Raw genomic sequence first — 21,525 nt, forward strand, 5'->3', positions numbered from 1 at the left:
AATAAGGAACATCACTGGAGTTTTGACCATTCAGTCATGCCTCTTTTGAATGTTGTGGCTGGGAAATGAAACATTTCACTAGCTATTTTAACTCGGGAGTTATCTGTGAATAACTGAGTAGGACATACCATATCTGGGTATTATGTTTGCCAGAGAAAACAAGCAGCACTTTGAAAGAAAACCTTATAATTTTTTCTAATTCTATATAATTTTCTAAGATTATCCACAGAGGCCATAGGCTGATGTTTCTCTAATTGAACAGTAACTTACTGTATAAGTACCCCCTCTGATATGACTGAAACTGATTACCACACGGCACAACTAAGCTTAGGTGAGGACATGTATCTTCATCCTTTAGTGTCTGGACCTTATCTCTGATGTCCTTTTGTCAAAAGTCAGATTACATTAACCTTATATCAACAGTGATTTTACATTGATTACGCATTTACTAACACTGCTCAGTGCTCTGGATCTCTTATTGCAGCTAGTAAGTCTACCCTCAATTTCAAGTGAATGAATACGTGGCCTGAAAGTGTACACTCTTCTGGATTGCATGGCTTTCCAGCATTGTCATGACTCATGCCAAGGTGACACCAATTCACTTCTACCTTTCAACTCTCATGTACCAGGTCTAGCAAGATTTGACTCTACCATTGTAGAACTTACGGATCTTGTGTTAACATGTGTGTCTAGTACAAATGTAGGATTGAATGGGGTTCTTTCATATCTTGACCACAACAGAAGACAATGCTTTAATTAATACAACTTTTTATCAAACAAAACTGGTACCTTGACTTTGCCATAGGGTATTGATATTTTTTTTTCTGACAGAAAAGTTGCACAGTTCTTCAAAACAACTGACAGTACAATCTTAACTCAAATGTATGCAAAACTGGAGGTCAAACATTAGACTGTTTGAGACAGTCTGGGCTATGTCTGCCTCATTGCAGTTGGGTCCTTAACCACTATTGAATAATTAGGCACACAAACTTGGTGTTCTCAGGGGTCTTACTGTTGCTTTGTCAAGAACTGAATTAGTTTTATACTATAAACCTCCTTGTTTTACTAGTTTATCTCATGGATAACCTGTGAAAGTCTGGCAATATGACATTTTTTACCAGCAAGGAACAGGGCTGCTCAGGGTGTTATACCTGTTCATTTCTAAACCCACAGGTGGATGTCTGTGGTTCAATCACTTGTAGTCGCTTTCAGAGAGCCTGACATTTTTGCAAGATCTCCAAATGCAAACCAGATTCAAAATGTCACCTCCTAGGAGACCATGAGGTGTGAAAGGAAAATTGATGGAGGTAGTTTCTCTCATATGCACCCTATTACCTGCAGCTAAATGTCAGCAGAGTATGTTTGTCCCCTCTGCAGTTATGCCATCTGACATACACAAAACCCTCTTGAGTTGAGCTGTTTTTTCACAGGAAAAAACAGACAAGCATGATTGGAAAATCATCTAAAGACATAGTTAGTTGAAAAATGGAGATTGTTTTCCTGCCATTCCCAGGAGACGCACTGCCAAGGCACAGCCATTTACTTACTTCACCACTACTATCTGATAGTAGTGGGGAATGTCCTGTCTGCTGCTAAGTGTCAACAAAAAGCAAAGTAGGTTTAACTGCACATCACTTCTGGCTATCACAGATGCATTCACAAGATCTTCTGCATATATATGGAGCATTCCCAACCATTGGGACATGCAAATACAGCTCTAATTTAGGAAATACTAAAAATAATCATAAAAATATGCCTTATCTGCATCAGTGTGGGCAAGATCAGCATGATGAAGAGAGGGAATAAGCTGTCTGACTTAGCAGCTAAGAGAATTTGACATAGCTTTTGCGGTCCTATCTGGTGGCTATGATGAGATTAGAAGCTTGTCTTCATGGTTATTTACATACATGCATTTCTTGGGGGCAAGAAATCCTTTATACAGGTGCATCGAGGTTAGCACCACAATCTGTCTCCTCCCCTGCATTACAGATGCACTTTCAGTGCTGTTTCTGTAAGTGATGGCTTTTCTTTCTCCTCACAGAGAATGGTTATCAGTAGCAGATAATCTTCCTGCTATCTTCTGCTTTCTTTCTGTGGTTAGGTTTAAGATGGCATGATTAAAAAGAACTTGCTTCTTATCATTCAGGGAGTTCTTTGCTAATTTTAAACCCTTGTTCAAGGCAATGAATTAATCATTTGGCTGCACTTCTGTCACATTCAGGAACTAGCTCTAGACAAAGTTAGGTGGCTGTCTGTTCTTTTAACAATAGAATATCACACTTCTTACTGGTAATTCCAAATAAGAGAATGTACTTCAAGGCAAATTATTACAAGCAAAGAAACAAAATTCACAGTTTCTTCCCTTATTCATGCCTCCAAATTCATGTCAGAGTTTTAGCTTTTGTTTTGCAGACATTTTCTCTGTCAAAAATTTTAGTGGTTCTCTCCTGCTTCCATCAAAAGTTCTTCATTGATCAAGATTGCTGAGACTGAGAGCTATTTTCTAAGCAACACTGCAATCTTATTCTCTTAGAATAGCTTTAATCTTACGGCTGGTCTATACTTAAGGTTTCTTTCCAAAATATATGCAGATTGTGGTTCTGAGGGCATTTTGATTGCTTCATAGCAGAAATTATGAACTTCATTGCACACTTGCAGCTATTTTATGGTACTAGAACTAACAATTAAATTTTTTTTCCCACAGACCTAAATCTATGAGAAAATGTACACAAGATCTGAATCAACACTAGTTCAGCACAGTTGGTTACTAGAAACTATGTTGGTAGGCAGAAATTCCTTGTTAAAACAAGTAAAGGACAGGTATTGAGACTGATACTGCATGACCTTGTAGTGAATAGCTGAAGATGTAACTGGTCTTCCAAGCCACCATCGCTTCCCTCAACTGAAAACATGCAGAAAAAACCATGGTGCAAAAACCATGTCAAGAGTATGGCTAGACTGGACTAGTTCAAATCAATCCTGAAAGCCAGAGTTGAAGAGAGCTAATCCATCCCAGTTATGGCTTTAATTGCTCTGCCTGCAACCACAGATTAAAGTCTTAGGTGTTTTCCAAAATGGTGCCAGACATCTGCACCTAAAACATGCACCTGACTTTTGGAGAGAGAGGCTTTGACAATTATTCTTAGTACAGATGCAGCACAGTGCTTCTGACATGGTCACACACCAACCAGCAGAACTCTGAGGGATGTCACCTGTAAAGGCTCTTTTTACTTGGGGCATAAATAAGTGTGATTTCCCTGGAGTAGTACAAGTAGGGAGATTTTTATCTTATTTGTATTTAAGTACAAAATACATCACAGTGTGAAGGCTGAAAAAAAGAGAGAACATTTGGAAAACAAAAGCAAATCAGCAAGAGAATTGTGCTATTTGTTCTATAACCTGGGTATTCACCCCAGTTAATAACATGACTATTGACTATCAGATGCAGAAAAACAGATTATGTGAGCTAGTGTTCTTCAGACAATTGCTATGAGACACATCAAAAAGAACTGCCACCTACAGCACTCTTAGCAGTAGTTTTTCTAAGACTGGAGATTTTATGAAATAAAATCTAATTTTTTTCCTAACTCTTAGAGACGAGCCCTCAAAACGCGGTTAAAAGGGTAAGAAACTTTTCCTAGTGTTCTTTCAAAATATAGTAAACATGCAATGCCTCAACATAGCATTAATTAAAGAATAAAAAACAGATAAATGAGTGGTTTTCTTCACCAATTAAGTTATGCCTTTTTCTTCCTGCTGCTATGTGACCCCTCCCAGTCTGAACACCAGGAAGCCACCAAGCCATTTAGTGGTTTAATAAATAAACATGTCAGCATTCTTACTAGAAGACCTTTCTTCCTAGACTGAGTCTTTTTTCTCCCTCTCCTTCTTTGAGGATTTTATTTTTCTGAATGACTTTCTATTAATCACAGGAGTCACTGGTGAGAAACTCTACTTTGTAGTGTAGCATGGCATCTGTCTGCTGGCTCAGCTGGGCTCTGCCAAGATATCAACACAAGGACATAGTTGATTTTTCATTTTAAATGAGAAGTCCTGGGTAGCTGAAAGAAAACAGACTAAGATACAGCAGGAGTCAAGCAGCAGTTGAAGTTAAATGAAAATAGTTGCTCCAATAAATTGCCTCCTTGGCCTGTTCAAGACCAAGTTAAATGATGATCCAGGATTTATGTGGTTTGAGCTGATATGTTCCCTTCCAGTCTGAACAGGGCAGAAGGCACTCTGGTGAACAGCAGACTGGCCAATAGATCCAGGATAAAAGCACCCTGCAGCAGGGAGAAAGGACCAATCTTGGAGGAGTAGTTTTGCTTCTGGGACTTAAATACAATGTTCCTCAGCTTTGAAAAGGACTAGAAGTGTTCCCACAAGCAACTTGTCTCAGTGAAAGAGAAAAAACTGATCCATCTACATGCAAGCAGGCAGTTGATTTGATCAGACAAAAATTACTATCTTAGGAGAAATGAAGAAAGCTTGATTTAGTTTTCCTGGTGAAAACGAAAGAGCTTTATCTGCCTTTTCCTCGGAGGAGACAAATATTTGCCCTAAAATTGTTCTTTGATTCAGCTTCTCTCATGCTACAGTCTGCTCCTTTACTGAACCAATTTCTTTGACAAGAGGATGTAGGCTAACAGATTTTGGATGGTTAGAGAGTGCGCCAGTGTTATTGGCTATATGGCATAGGTTTGGAGCAGTTTCCTGACAGCCTAACAACACAGCAATGGAGTCTGCAGAAAACATGGAGCTCTCTGTTGCTGAAACAAATACAAAAACTAAGATCCTGAGTCTGTAGTTCCTGGGTTTTATAAGGGAGTTTTGGGTCACTGTAGAGAGTTCACATACTTTAGTACCTGTATTGCATCTAAGTTTCTCTTCTCTGTCTAGTTTCTGTGGAAGTAGAACAGAAAGTCAAAGTGTCTGGGAGACTGAGACTGATAGAGCAAGGATCCTTGAGATGAGTGCAGTGGCCCCAGGCCAAAGATAACCCAAGCAGAGGTGGTTCCCTGTGGTCACAGTGCTGATAACCCAAGCAGAGGTGGTTCCCTGTGGTCACAGTGCTGACAATGAAGAACTGTGGTTCAGGAACAGGCTGATAAAATCTCCCCTTGTTTGCTGAGTGGGTGAGCACAGTAGTTTTCCAGATTCCTCATCAGTGCCTTTATTTTTCACCCATATTTTGCATATTCACTGCTAAATACATCACCAGGAACTTAACTCTTACTACTTATGCTTTTTTTAAAATTTCATCCTTCCTATCCAGATACCACCTGTTCCTCTCTCTACTGGCTAATGCTGGTTAATGGTGAGACCCCAAATTCCTTCCAATTACCTGCACCTTGATTTCTCTCCCAGATCAGCATGGATATGTCTCTTAAGGAAAATCTTTTAGCTCAGCTTCATTCCTGTAGTATTATTTGGTCCTCTTTATTGCAAAGCTCCTGTCATCTATCAAACCCTATTCACAGTTTAAATGAACAGCAAATAAAAGGAAACAAAGAAGTCAGCACAGTACTTCACAGAAGTGGAGCAAGCATGCATAGAGATGGATGAAAAGCCACTGAGCCCCAATAGTGCTGATGGAGCTGTTCTGGAGCTGCTCTGGTTGAGTTACTTCATCACTGCTGTACAGACAGTGAAAAATGTGAAACTTTAGCTGCGTCAATGATAGCATTAACTGGTACTATCTAGGCCTCTAAAATGTGTCCGTGGATGTGAACATACTTGGATATATATTTTTTTTAATCCAAGGGTGATTATGAAGTTGCCATGTCCTTCATTTAAATCAAGTCTGAAGTCTATCCTACAGCAAATATGGCCTGTCACCAAAAACAATGTGGGATGAAGTCTACTCATGATTTTTATTTATTTTGTGAGATGTTTAGGAAAGATACAGTTTTCTTATGCATGTTAGTTTCTAGGCCTCAGACTTTCATTATTTTCTTCTAGTTAGGTTCATTTATTACCACTGTAATGCTCTCACAAGTGTTGCCATATCAATGGGGAATATGTCTTAAAAGCAGAGAAATTAAGATAGTACCAGTGCTTTCCAAGAGGTATGCAGAATGCTAGTTGTAGCACAGGTGTGAAATTAGGTAACCTACATCTCCACTGAGCATGCTAGTCACCAGGCTATGCTTCCTTGGTGGGCTTAGGCTGCACATGCATCAGCATTTCATCAGAGACCAGTAGCATGGTTTTTAGTGAACTCATCCCTCTCTCCTCTACCACATTTGCAGTTGATTCCAATGTGGAGTGATTCACACTAGAGGTGTATTGTTGAGTTGCATGCAAGAGTGCTTTTGGAGGAAATCAAACCAGAAACTCTGTTGCAGGGTCACATGAAATACTTTCCAAACCATAGAGTAAACATAAATATTCAAATCAAGTAGTACTCCTTATGATAGTATGGTAACATTCACTCCAAGGTAACATTCACTATTTCAGGAAATTAATGCAAACCACCACAGAATCAGACTAAATCTAGTCTGACATTAAATCCTGGAAGTATCTATAATATTAACTTAGATATTTCAGCACCAACTGCTCCAGTCCAACAGCTACAAGGTAATGCAGAGGCATCCATTCAAGGATAATATGCAAAGGCTTCACAGTTCCAGTAATATTGCAGAAAAAGATGCACAGTAGCTTGGGTGTGAAGGGAAGTTTTACTGAAACAATGCAAAAAGGCACACAGCTCTATTTCACATCTGTTTTTGTATGGCAGAAGAGGACATACATATCAGTAGGCAAAGGCCTGTTATGCTGAAATGTTATATATGAATACATAAAAAGGAGGAACCTTTTGGCCTGAGATTAGCATGAATGAAACTATCAAACAGAGCTGGAAGACAAAAAGAACTCAGGGCAGAATAAACTAGTTGTTTTTTCTGCAGACTCACTTCCAAAACTGCAATGCTCTATGGGAACCCCATAGAGCATAGAGATGAATGCAAAGAAGGGATCAATCCTGTGGTAAAGTCACAGGATTAGAGTTCTGAATTTGTGGACTGTGTCAGAATGTGGAGAACACAAGAAAATTGGTCTCAATTCCATTACTACTCTCACTAGTTTTAATGCAGTTCTCAAACCCACCTGAGGGCTACCAGGCTCTGTGGGCTACATGGAAAATGTAGCTCAGCCGGCAGGAAGAGGAAAGGCTAGTTCCAGAGAACCTGTGCTGGAAAAAGTTAAAAGCATTTTCGGGATTTTTATGGATGCATAAATTCCACTGGCACTTGTTAATATTCTCCTTCCAGAGCAAAAGAAGTATAACTGGAACTGCAACCAGCCAATATTGTTAGAAGGAAAGATGCAGATCTGTAGTGAAAGTCTCTCAACTACAGCTCAAGCTAAAAGTGTTAGCATGTGCCACTGTCCACTGGAGCAATGAACACACAACGGGCATCTCTGAAGGATCCTTTTTGCATAAGTAATCCTAACACAACTGTGGTGCATACATTCAAGATTACAGACTCAAGGAACAGCAGAGGGCATGAATAACTATCCTTGTATTGACCAAGGGCTGCAGAGCCACTTCAAGATGTATTACTACATGAGAGACCTATTTCAAATTTAGTCGGCATGCACTGTGCTGTGGTAGCATAAGGAACATTATTCAGCGTCCTCCCTCTGTGAATGTGTATCTTCAGCAGAGCTACTGGAGATGATATACAAATCCTTACACATTTTCCTTCTCTATAGAGGAGATCGTGCAACCTCTATAATTTAATTTCATAACCTAGAAAATATTCCCTGATTTAACCTGACTCTAGCCGAACATTATTGAATTATTGCCAGTGCTATGGAAATTCCAAAAGCAATCAAGCAGCTGTCTGTGACTACCTATGCTAAAACAAGATTGCCCCTGAAAGTGAAATCAGGTTATACATTCTCACCTTCTTCAAGGCCTAAATGTAACGCAGAAATAAAAGTGCAGAGGTTCTCCCAGACAGGCTGCCCACACCATGACCTGCAAGCTGTGCTCGTCATCTGATATGACCCAATAAGCAGTGGTAAACTACTGACTGCATCACAAAACAGCATTCTCTAATGACATACTCTTAGTTAGGGGTCTCGGTGCTCTTATTTGCCCTACCCTTTGGATGTGCAGAAGTGATGAAAGGTCCTCTGTCTTCTCCTAGAGGCAGGACAAGCTCATGCAGGGAATGATGTGAGCACAGGCGCAACTTCAGCACAGCAACATGGGTGAGTGCAGAGCAACCAGTGTCTAGGGAGCTGCCTGGGTGACAAGGGCCATGCCACCACCCCATCAGGAGACCAAGCAGCTCTGCCACTGGGAACCACCCTAGGGACAGGGATGGTCACTGAGCAGACTGAAATGGAGTATGTTCTTCCATGGCACACTGTATCAACACTTAGCACCCGCTGCATTTTCCCCCAGAGCTGTCTCCAGCTCACAGAGATATTTGTTAGTCGTGGCTTTTGTAGCCTTTCTATATTCTTTAACAACACTGACAAAACACCAGGCTGGTGACAGAGCGTGGCAGGTAGAAATTGATCCAATCAAAGCAAAGCAACCTCTCAGCCATGAGTGTTCTCCCATGGGCAATAAATGTCTTTGGTTTTGTAGGTGCAGGAGGATTGGCTATGCTGCTGAGGGACCCATCGGGACCATGCTCCTGTGAAAGTTCTGAAGCCAAGGAGGGTGCAGGGGTAAGTCTCCTCTCACCGTGTCCTTGTGGGAGGCACAGGGATCTGCACTGTACTCAAACATAATTCTTGATAATTATTCTCCACACTCAGAGGAGTGCATTGCATCTTCAGCTGCAAGGAGGCTGTGATGCTGGGAGTGGTTTTACACAGCAGATCCCATTGGTGTAAACTGTATTCACTTGGTTTCCACAGGGCTTCTTTCTAAATATCTATAACATGTCTGGTGCAACCGTTAGGATTAGGAGGATTTTCAACAGAAGTGAATATCTTGAAAAGTTTGGTTAAATAATCTTGGCAGTTCATGGAAGATGGTGTCAAATCAGTGGTCTATACTTCCTCACTGTCCGTCTATCTCCCACACAGGAAAACTGCTCTTTCTTTGTCATTCTTGCTGTGGTCATGTGTAGCCATGTGTTTTTAACAGCAGCAAATGAAATTGCCAGTAAGATGAAGAGTGGGAAGGCAGTGAATGGGCAAGTGAATTCCTGCAGGGTCAAGATGTTCATCTTCACAGTGGCCGACATTGCTGAAGAAGTTTTTGCCTGAAGCCAAAAACAACCATATTAAAAACCAGAGGTGTCACCAAAAAATTTACACTATAGCCTAGACATTTTTAAAGATGCAAACTTGAGTAAGCATAGGCCATAATCATGCCTAAATTTATTTTAATATTTTACAATTTTAAAAATTAAATTAAACTGCAGTCTAGGCTCTTCAATAGGTTCATATGAGACTGATGAAGCATATGACAGACATTTCCTATAAAAGTAGATTTGTTTGGGATTTTTTAATTAGTTAGTTAAATTTCTTTAGAGAAGCATTAAAAGATAAAATGTAGCATATTTGTGTCTTCTTCTGGCCTGTGAGTGAAAGTTAGTATGAGAAGCTCACATCAGCTATCTTAAGATGTTAAAAGCCACGGTGAATGATCAGCTCAAGCCAGCATCTGCGTAACTTCTTATTTTGAATGAGGAAAATGTAAACACACAATCCATTTTGTTTTTTCTTACAATATTTACTTCTTTCTTTTACTAGATAAAAAAATAACAATTTTTGAAAAATCCAGATTTCCTGTAGGCTTTATTTTATTTTCTACAGTGCTGATAAAATCCAAATGGTGCTTGAACATGCTGATGTTTAAAAAAACACCAAAACCAAACAGATCTACTAATAACTAATACAAATCTGATAACATGTGATTAAAAATTTAGAATGGACAACATAACAGAATTTCACCATCCTGGGTATCAAAAACAATGATCAAATTTAAGGTTAAATCCATATAAAGCAGCAAGTCAATGCATCCTCAGAGATATCAGGTCAATAATAAACTACTTTTCATTAATGAAATAATTTATAACACAGGCAATAAAAGCAAGGTCCAAAATGATAGTGAAAAGAAATCAAAATGAATTCCCTTCATGTTATTGTTAAATCAGATATTTAAATTATTCTGTTTGGAGCTGGAGCATGGACTCGCACAGACATTCCCAGGTGCTGTGCTCTGGTTGCTATCAGTGCTCTGCTCAATGTAGTATGGCTTTGTGGCAGCTCTAATGTCACAAGCAGGACCTCTAGGGCTGCAGGGAAAGCTCTCAGCTGGAGTTCACTCAGCCCCTAACATCCTCTACCTTAAGATCATACTTAATGAAGAGGGGAAAAATGTTCGATGACAGTGGAATGCAATTTGTTTTAATAGCACACTACCTCAAATGCTTGGGAGTATAACATCATACAGAGCAAAATCTGACTTAGCATAGTTTCCTCATTGGTTTTGAAAAAGAGGTTTCATTTTTCATAAAGACCTCATGCTGAAGGAAGAGGTTTAATGACAAAATTTTGCAAAAGGGAGGCTGACTCAGTGTTGCCACTAATGTAGTGTGAGCAGAATCAGCAAAATGCCAGCACAGGAAAGTCAATAAAGTCCACAAAAGTATCCTTACCCACATGGAAAAAACTATTAATTTAATAATAGAAAATGACAAAGAGCTGAAGTTTTCTCTAATAAAGTGCTAGCAATTTGTGGAAGGGACAATCCTGGTGTTTGAGGCAAAGATTATATGGAGCAGTTGGTTATAAACTCTTCCTAGTTTGCTGAGAGAGATATCCAAAATTATTTTCCCTTCTATTATTAAAATGTCAAATGGGCTATGCTATTTTCATATAAGAAAATGATCAGTTCTAGATCAACTCCAAAATAATCTATGCAGACCTAGCCACAGTAATGTTTCAATAATATTTTCAATTAGTAGAAACAGGAAAGGGAAATCCCTATCATATCTCTGTTATTTTCAACAAGGAACTCACTCCAAGGGGAGGCCTGGGCCATCATAAAGTTCCCTTCACTTTAATGAACTAATAACAAAGTATAAACAAGCTACATACACTTAGGTCCTGACTGTGCTATTGACTGTATGGTTGAAGACAATGGTAATTTGTGTAGCTTTCAATAAAGTGTAGAAAATTCTTACATCAAATAGGTAATGACATTCATAACCAGTGAAGTCAGGATATGGATCAGTAAACAAGTACTACACTTGGAATACTCTCCCTCACCAGAGGGGAAATTTGTAGTCCTCCCTAAGAACCACTCCATGTAACAAGCTTGAAATTAGCCAAACTGGACCTATTGTTGAACAAGCCAAAGTTTGTGAGTAATCTTGGAGGGGTTTTTTATGTTTCTGCTTTCATTTCTAAATAGCAAAATGCTGCCTCTTCATTGTTGCATTTAAAACATATCCTGTTATGCCTACAGCTCTCTTTAGAGTTCAGGTTCAGAATACCATGTACTTTGCTACTGAGCCATTCTTGCAGCTTTTACTCGAAAAGTGTAAGTGTGTGGGAGTAGCATAAACTGCAGCTGGTTGTCTTTATATTTCCACCATTATTACTGCTGATAGGTAGCAAGGAAGAAGATGTACATGTACAACATTTGTGTTTTTTCTGTAATATTGCTGTACAGGAGATTGAAAGACTACCTGGGTGAACAACTTCTAATTTCAACAAAACCTTTAGGACTATGAAAAAGATCAGCAGTAGGCTGAATTTGTCTTGAAGTGTTAATATCTTGGTGTCATATTTTATCAGAAACCTAGAATATTAATTTGCTTTTTCATTGGTGTTATAAAATATTATATCATCAAAGAACCCAAGTGACTCCAAAAATTTATGGCAAAATAATTCCTTTCACTGTGCAGCCACTTAAAAATAAACAATTAATATAAGCAGATCTAAGATATGCCACTTCCCTTCATCCTTCCTCTGGTCCTGCTGCCATAAATGTGTTGTAGATGAAAACTTTCCAGATAATTCAAAATGGCAGAGGCTTTGATATTTTCAGCACTCTGCATCAGTTTATAATGGAAATTATTTTTCTGCATAGTACAAGGATCTGAAGACTGTGAATCCAGACAGCAAAAATACCTGGTCATATTTCACAGTGCAAGCCTGAATGGCCTTATAGCCCCTTCTTCCTGACTTTTCAGGCAGTTTCAGATGTATCTCACTGCTATGTCCACCCACAATGATCAGGTACTGCTGAAATTCAGACACAGTGTGCAGCAAAACAACAAAGCAAGGTACCAGCCAACTTGGAAGAGCAGAACAGTTTATTTCCTGAAGTTGATGCTTTCCCCAGCTGGGTCCTGCCTGCTCCCATCACTGCTTTCCCAGGCTGCACTGTCCATCCCTGGTCCTGCCCAAAGCTTTCCGCATGCTGAAGTCAGCAGAGCTGGGCAGGGTGATGGGAGAGGAGGATTCGGCTGAGTTACTGAACTGCATGTCACAGCACACAGCTAAGAGTTTATTTCCAATTACTTCTGCTAATTGCTCTCGAGTGTATCTCTGTATCATCATGGAGGCAAGCAACATTGGTCAGGGAAACCACAGATTATTCAGTTATTCAAAAACTGAATACAGTCAGTTATTCAAAGCAATCAAACATTATGTTTGAGCCCTGGCACTGTAATTTTATTTTTGTGATTCTGCATGGAAAGTGTCTAAGCTGAGAAACAACACTGTCAGGTTGTGGCACCTGTGTAAAACATGACCCCCTACCTCCATATCTAGAGACAAGTAAGACTGCCTGCTCCAACAGTGAATTAGACAATAAAATGCACATCAGTTTTGTAGCGCAGAGCTGGATTTCCATACAGAATACTGTGTGTATTTAATCAGCAGACCTATTATCAGGTTCTCATATCGTCTTATTACAGCTTCATTTTGCCTGATTGCACTTCTGATGATCAGAAAACACAGTGAATCTAGGTCTTCAGCTTATTGCAGGGACAGCCAGTCCTTCAACTAACCGCAGGTTTGAACATGGGGCCTGTTCCCACTCTAATTCAAGAAAAGGACACATATTTAGCAAACTGTGATACTGTTCTCTGAGGGGGGGAAGCATAGTCATGAAACAAATAATTGTATCTTTGAAACTATTATCCATTTCTTTGAAATATTATCCACACGTCCCTGACTTTCTGAGAGCCTCTTGATTTTCTCAGTCATTTCTAGTGCCGCCAACCACTCTTCAGCAGACAGCACGTTCCAGTTGGAGGCATTTAACACCATTGCAATAGTGCTAGAAGGAATAAGCATCCAGCCTTTCTCTTGCCAGGGTCTGGTAAAGTTGAGAAGGCAGCTTAACTGCTGAAGATTAGCACTTCAACGTGCAAAACAAAGAAGATTGAAAAGTATCGACAATTTGCAGGACCATTCACTAAGACTGTAGCAACATAAAGGTGAAAATGTTAGGAGTATGGGTAGAGGTCCTGATGTTCTTTCTGTGTAGTAGGGATTTCAGTCGCTGGGGGCTGACAGGGTTCCCCACGTACTATAAAAAGCAAAGGCAGAAGGATTTCTCTTCTTCATTGTTGTCAGAGCATATCTGTGGTAATGCTCCAGGAAAAAAATGTGCCTTTCTCCATTTAGTTCATGTTTGGAACAGAAGTAACTGTTGTGTTTGCTTTACCTAGCAATTAGTTGTACAGAATTTAAGAAAACTGACCTGCTTTGGAGGCTGCTACTTGTGAGCTGAAAAGGCTAGGAACATCGCAATATTAGCAGATAAAGTTTAAATTTTATTATTTTTAATAATTATAGAAGTAGCTTGGTATAGTATTCGTTGTCAGCTTTTGATTCTCTTTTCCCTTTCCTGGTTAAAGTTTTGTGTAATATCCTTTTCTGCTCATCACACTTTATTGCCCCAGACACTAACAGTTCCTCAGTTCTTTCAAAATCCACCTTGTCTGTCTCCACATATTCATTATGAATATCTCTTTTTGCTATGATGGCAATCTATTCTAATCAGGCTTCTTTTCCAGTTTCTACTGTCTACATAAACCCATGCAGGATTCATGTTTCAAAAACCATACTTTTTACTATTTACCACTATATTTCCTCACAAGACTTACACAGGCTTACTGAAAGCCTCTGATTATGTTCTCTTCATGTTTTTCTCTGCTGCAAGTCCCATGTTCCCACCCCACTTGGTTTCTGCTGAAGCTCAATTTCTGCTAATTGTTCCTCTTGATTGCTGTCATTTTTACTTCAGTAGCTCTCCTCTATCTCCCACAGTTACTTATTTCCCTTATCAGACTCTTTTTCCTGGGGTGACTCTGGCCACAGTTTTTCCTGCAGGGGCAGGAGAGGTCTCTGCATATTAGCACCCATTATTGCTTGCATTTGGATAACATCATGGGCCAGATAAGAAATCACTATGTGGAATGAGATAAACTCACTAAAGGAAAGTCTGTCTTAAGTCCAGGTCTCAGTAAACACTTCGGATCCCTCTAAGAGCTATGGCATAAAAAAAAATTCCAGCTTCTTCTTCCATTACAGTTTTGATCATTAATGGCAACAAATTATTTCTGTGTTATCTTTGCTTGAACTACTAGAATTTATAGTTATATTTATAACCCAGTTTTTGCAAGTACTACAAAGCTGAATAATCAGTTAAATACACTATGTATGGGTGTTTGTGTGTAGATACCTCAACATTTCTGGACTGTACATTGTGTGAATTGCCTACACAAACAATTTGAGCAGCTCTACAGTACCTTCTTTTAACTATAGAGACTAATGTATTTAAGCTGTTACAGGACAACACTGCTTTATTCTCTGTAGACAACTTTATTCTTTGTCTTGTTTTTATTGTTTCACTGGTAGTGAATAAAAGCCTGCATCTGTTCCTCAGGAAGGACTTAATCCAAAGCTTATTGAATGCATTGGGAGAGTCTCCATTAGGCTTTGAATCAAGCTCTTTAGCTCACAAACAAATGCTTTTTGTGAGAATCTGCTATTCAAGTATTGTATAGCAGAGTTACAGAGGTTCCCTATTTCTAAAATCAGGACAGCTCTTTAAATCTTTTTTGCTATGCCCGTTCTATTGCAGGAACAATATGCAACTGTAGATAATTGTTGAAGTACTGTAGTCCATGTTTATCATGCCCCACCACTTGATATACATGTAGAATATGCAATGCTGTGGTAACAATAGTGCTATATTTATATGGCTCTTCCCATGGAGATAGCAATTCAAAAAATATGTAGAGATTCACTTCCTGGCATGAGGATGATCAGGCTCAATCAGGCAAACTGGACATGGCAAAATATTTTTGAGGACCGCCTTGTGTTGGTGTTATTGATTAAGCTGATTTAAAAGAGGAGTGTGTAGAATAAAAGAGGGACTCTACTGAATGGGATTTTTTCCCCCTACCCTTAGGAAAAGGAGCAGATTGAAACGAGCCACAAAGCTCACAATAGGGGAAAGAAGCAGGGACTATTGTGGACGACGGCACCATGAGACAAAGATAAGGCAGGAAGAATCAAAGCAGAAACATTAGTTGAAACAAGACCGTAAAGAACTTTTAAGTGAAACTTTACAGCTTCAGAAATGACTGCCTTTTCCGAAAGGAGGGAGATCCATGAGTTGGTTACGCAGTGGCATTCCTGAAAGCTGCAGGTTTTTTTTTTTTTTTCCTTACAATATCACAAGTACAGAATACTTCCTTGGATTTCTTGTGAAGGGAAACTAACAGTTTCCGTGAATCGAAAAGAACATGATGCCGGTGAAACGTGGCTGGCTTTTCAACTGCAGAACAGAGTAACTTCTCCACGTGGGTGTGGATGACAGAAACAGTAACTACTGGGCATTACCCCTGGGACAGAATTGCTTGCACTGAAACACACTCTACTGTGTGGTAAGTGCTCGCAGGGATGCGCACGTAGTTTGTAAGCTGATGGTGACTCAGACAGTTTATGGAGCCAGCACTAAAACATTACTCACTCAAGGAGTCACTTTTAAGCCAATGAGATTACTCATGTAGTGAGTAGCTGATAGAGATCTTGCCAAGCTATTCCACCTCATAATAGATGTGTATAAATGAGCCTGTTAGACAGGTGAATAACTTCAGAAGGTAATTTTTAAGTTCATTCTATGTATGAACTTTTTCTATTTGAACTCCTATTTTCCAACTCCCACTAACCGAAAGTCCCTATCCTAAAAGTCATCAACTCATTCAGACGAATAAGGGAAAGTGACTTGCCTTCAGTTACATCACAAGTCGACAGAAATGACGGGAATAGAATAGGAATCTCCAGTCAGTTCTCTACCACTAGCTCCCTGCCTCTGCAATTCACAACATTTCATCCCTGCACTGAATATAAAGCATTTATGAATGTGACCTCCAAACTTCCTGCAGCTCTTCTGCTGACTGACTAGTGGATCTCTGCATTCATTAGCTTTATAAATGCACAGAGAATACACTGAAGTACCGTTTTCATCTCACACACATTATTACAAGCTGGTGCATTCCTCCATCCAGCTCATGCCCATGTTTTTTCTGCAGTCAGAGAAATAATCAGAACCACAAGAAAAGGAAAAATAATCTAATCACAAAATTTCTGACAGCCAGTCAAAAATACCTAAAAATCTGCATCCCAAGCAAAACTAATTTTTCATATCCAGTGTGGAGGCTACCATATTAAGCATCCCCTTTCAGGACTGCATTTCATTTAAAAAATGTTATAAAAGTGCCTGGCATATTCAGCATCATTACCATAGTGTTTTCCTTCTTTTGCTTTCCTTTCTTTTCCTTTCCTTCCTTCTGCATTGCTCTCAGCGTCTTTCAGAGTTCATAGAGAACATGAATAGAGTGCAGGGGTATAAAAAGGCAGCCTGAAAAAATTTCTAATGGAAAGATGTATCCTTTTCGAATTATTCTCCGTTTGAAGGTTCACTGCAAAACAATGAAAAAATCTGCATCACTGAAACCAGGCTCCCCTATACTGACAGGGTCCAAAAGCAAAGGCTCTGAGTTACTCCTCTGTCTCCTGGATAAAGCAAGAGCAGCAGATACTGATACAGTCTCTCCTCTCTCCTCTCTCCTCTCTCCTCTCTCCTCTCCTCTCCTCTCCTCTCCTCTCCTCTCCTCTCCTCTCCTCTCCTCTCCTCTCCTCTCCTCTCCTCTCCTCTCCTCTCCTCTCCTCTCCTCTCCTCTCCTCTCCTCTCCTCTCCTCTCCTCTCCTCTCCTCTCCTCTCCTCTCCTCTCCTCTCCTCTCCTCTCCTCTCCTCTCCTCAGCTGCCCTGAGTCTCTTCCCCTTTCTAACTCCAGACACTGTTTGTTGGCAATGGTTCCATTGTCTTTCTGCCCATGGAAGAGCACACATCTGTACAGAGGCAGATTGTAAACCAGGTCAGTTTATATGGCAGAGATAGAAAGAGCAGGATTAAGAGCCTTTTTGTATAATAACAAGGTCTCACATAAGCACATGGCCCAGTTGTCAGAGATGTTGAGCCTATGCCATTGCCACTGACTTCAGTGGCACAAGCCCTCATGTCCAGAGGCTGCAAATATAGAAAACCATCCTCAGTTTTGTAGTCTCCTGCAAGCAGAAGTTCAGGTACACAGTTGCAGTTCCTTGATGGTCTCCAAGACTCCACATTAATCTCAGGACCTGTTTTTGTCAATTTTCCCAACATTTTCAGCACAGTCTTGGGATGTAAATTGGTCGGTCATTGGAGGAGGAAGGAGATGATACTGGGAATAATACTTTTTCATTTCACAAGGACATAAAACAGGCTTGAAATAGAGTGACATAAGGAACTGTCATGTGAGTGTTAAAAATAACTATTTTTCTTGACAAATATTTGGTTAATATTAATATTTGGCAGCTATCTTTATGTTCTTCCTCCTTTCAGAGTTTTTAGGACAATACAAACTAGTCTTGCAATTCATTTTCTAGGCAAAGATATTTCAATGTTACAGTAAAAACAAGGGAAAACTGCACTCTGGCAAAGATTAATTACTCCTTCCCCCTACCTGAAGCTCTCTGTAATGCTGTAGAAAAATCTACAGAGCCTTAACAAACTGCATCAGTTTCATTTGTGACATTTGCTTTACCCAATGGAAGAAAATCTCTGCTGCAGTCATACACATCATTCCAATCTTGTATGAACCCAGAAAACAGGAAAGGGAAAGCAGGAAAGAAGGTAATTGTTGGAACAGTAAGATGGAGAGGTGTGAACCCAGGAACAGGAGCTCTGAAATTCCTCCTCTGACAGTGTAACATTTTTGGTTTCCAGATTTTTCTCCACAGTCCAGTACTGCCAGTTTCCAAAACTTGGGGCCTTTAGAAAGCACACAACTTGACAATGCTTATTTTAATTATGGTTTTGAGGCCTGGAGGGGACTTTTCTGCATGGTTCTGAAGGTTTCCGTAGGCAAAACCCACTAATTCATTTCCCTTCCTACCTTCTGATAACTGCCTTACTCTGTTTCTAGCAGCTGAAGTTCCTAAAAACCAAATAAAGTCCAGTCAGAGGTGAAACATACAAAAAGGATGCAAGTCCCATGCTCCTTTTCCTATTTTCTCCACATCTGAATAATGCCATTTGGATGGCATGCCTATCTGTGGGGGTACAGACTCTCATGTCTGCAGGGCAGGATGGTGGGCAGGATCAGCGATGCATGTCCATGCACAGGTGCAGCTTCCCTTTGCTGCCTGTCTGCTCTCTGCAAATAGGCTGAATGAGGATGTACTGTGGTTCCAGCACCTTATCCTAGAAGACAAAGGCTAGAGTCCTGTCTTTGGGCAGATAACTGCATTGCAGACATTCCTGGGGACATTCCTAGATGGTGCAGCTGAAACACCTCTGTTCAGAGCTGATCTCTCTTCCTCCTTCCTGCGCCCCACGCTAGTGGCAAGTAAAAGAACATTCATTAAAAAGCACATCCTTTGCCCAGAGAATTTACAACAAAGTCTGAAAAAGAGAAAACAGATGGCTGCCAGTAGGGAGAATGGCAGGCAGTTCCCTCTGTCAAAGACCTTGGGGGTTTTTTGTCTGTACCATACTCTTGTGTGCTTTCAGACACATATGTTTGCAAAGAGAATTGTGGCCACGTGTAGTTGATTATTAGGAGAGATTCGTACTTACATGTCTGTACTTACAAATGTATGCCTCAGCTTCCTTACACCATTAGCTTTTATTATAAACTTTTTTCATTGTCACACAGCATTCAGGTAGCAACCATGCCCTTTGTGTGAGCATCTGTGTCCATGAGTTCTCAACAGAAAATGCAGCAACTGAATTGTCAATAGCAGCGTGCAACCTTCCACTTAAAACATTGGCGACTGAAGAGTGGAGGGTGGCAAATGGGACAATAAACTTCAATACAGACTGGAGAGCTAGAGGTTTGCAAACCTCATGCCTGTACTGTCCAAATACAGAGATGCTAATTGGGTTAGAACTAAAGGACACTTAATGCAATCCATCTGAGAAGAGTCAACATTGCTGCGGTAAAGTCCTGCCTTAAACAAAGCTTTTGGAGGTCTCTGAAAAGGGCAACAAAAACGTGGATAAGGGTGATCTAATTTCCATAACAGACAGGGTGTCTAAAAGGTACTTGACAAAGGCTTTAAAAGAGACTAAGCAGAGAAAAACAACAAGAGGGAAAGGAAAGCCCTGGTATAGCTCTGTAATTGTTTAGAAGATAAAATTCAAAGTACAGGAATAAATCACCAGTTCTCACAATAGAGGGAGGTGCTGGATGGTGTAGAGCTCTTCAAGCATCAGTGTTGCAATGTGTGCTGTTCAATGTACTCTGCCTTACCTGGGAATGGAGTCAAATAGCAAAGTTCATAAAAATGCATTTATTTAGCAAGAGGAAAGATTGTGGAGAATTATACCTGGACATTACGAGACTGAATGTTCAATACCAGAAATCCAGTATAAATGAATATAAAATAACACACATAGACAAATACTCATGCGCTGGCATGAGTAAAATCTCAGGGTTATGACAGGCCATAGAAACATCCCCTCCTGTGCTCAAAAGTTTCTCATTAAGTATTTCCAAGGAAAAACATTGTGCCACTGTATGAATCCATGGTTTGATCACATCTTAAATCCTGTGTACTTCTTCAACTCAAATTTAGATCTATAAGATCAGGGTCATGCTCAAGAGTGCATCAAGGATGGTAAGAGTTACAGAACAGTCTTTGGACAAAGGTCCCCATTAGAGCAACCTGCAGCTCTTCAACGGGGAAATGTAATGGTGTACAGAGATTACAGTGGAGATCTGCAAACCCATGATCAATTCTAAGAGAGGGTTATAATTGCTCCCCATCTCCAGCACAGGAGCTGAGGGGATCATTACGTTTGTATGGAAACCAAAAATAAAAGGCAGAGCTTCTTCACAGGAAGGATAGCAAATCAACGAGAATCCGTGCAAGGCAACATTGAAAAAACCCAGGGCAGTAGTATTACCTATTTAACAAAAACAAAACACGTCCAAACCCTCCCACCCCCAACCAATAAAGAAAATCAAACCAAAACCAAACAAAAATACATCAGCCCGAACCCCGCGGCTCAGAAACCCCCGGAACTGGCGCGGGAGTGAAGCTCCCGCCCTGTGCACTCCCCGGAGGCGAGGCGCGGGGCCACGTTCCTTTCCTTCTCCACGGGCCTCGGCCCCCCGGTCCCGGCTCCCTCCCCTCCCTCCCGCCGCGGGCATCGTAACAGGAGAGGCTCGCTGGCGGACGGTAACCCGAGCGCGGCGGGGCGGGGGCCGCGGGGGCGGCCGCGGAGCCTCCGCACGTAGCGTTCGCCCCACGGGACGGGACGGGACGGGGACGGGACGGGGACGGGGACGGGGACGGGGACGGGACGGGGACGGGACGGGACGGGACGGGACGGGACGGGGCGAGGCGAGGCGAGGTGGGGCGGGGCGAGGAGGCGGCTTTGCCCCCTCTTTCGGCGTCGGCGAAGGGGGCGGGCGGGGAGGGAAGTGGGGGAGGAGGAAGAGGAGGAGGAAGGGGGACCCGACGTGCCGGGGCTACGGGCGGAGCTGGCAGAACACGCCGCGAGCCGGAGGAGCGGGAGCGGTTTGGATAAGGTACCTCCGAGCGCCAGGATGCGCGTGTCCGCGCGGCGTCTGTCTGCGTGCCTGCCTGTCTGTCTGTCTGTCTGTCTGCCTGCCTGCCTGCCTGCCTTCCTCTGTGTGTGTGAGCGCGGCTCCCAGTGCGGAGGAAAGGGAGGCGGCTGTGGCTGCGGCTCCAGCGAGCTGGCCCTCGGCGGGTTGCGGGAGACAGAGAGGGGAGAGGGGAGAGGGGGGTAGGCAGGGCGAGGCGGAGAGGTAAGGTGTCGGTAGAGGTGCGAGGAGGAGCAGGGGAAAAGCGAGGAGGAAAGAGGGAATCGCGGGGAGGGAGAGAGCAGGAGTGGAGAGAATGCAGATGCGCGGAGGGGAAGGGAAGAGGCCAGGAGGAAAGAGGGGATGCCGAAGTGGGACATTCCTGCCCTCGCCATCGGCAGCCCGGCGCGGTGTGCCCGCCAGCCCC

General features: G+C 41.5%; 1 protein-coding gene across 1 annotated transcript in view; it reads left to right on the plus strand.

Moving 5' to 3' along the window:
- Nucleotides 1–21,525, plus strand: part of PALM2AKAP2 (PALM2 and AKAP2 fusion) — a 137,625-nt gene that overhangs the window by 26,316 nt on the left and 89,784 nt on the right. Inside the window, exon 2 of the mRNA XM_062512667.1 lies at nt 8,606–8,688. Coding sequence (XP_062368651.1) covers nt 8,606–8,688 — 83 coding nt within the window. The remainder of the gene's footprint in view (nt 1–8,605; nt 8,689–21,525) is intronic.

Source organism: Cinclus cinclus, chromosome Z, assembly GCF_963662255.1.
Source record: "Cinclus cinclus chromosome Z, bCinCin1.1, whole genome shotgun sequence".
Lineage (NCBI taxonomy): Eukaryota > Metazoa > Chordata > Aves > Passeriformes > Cinclidae > Cinclus > Cinclus cinclus.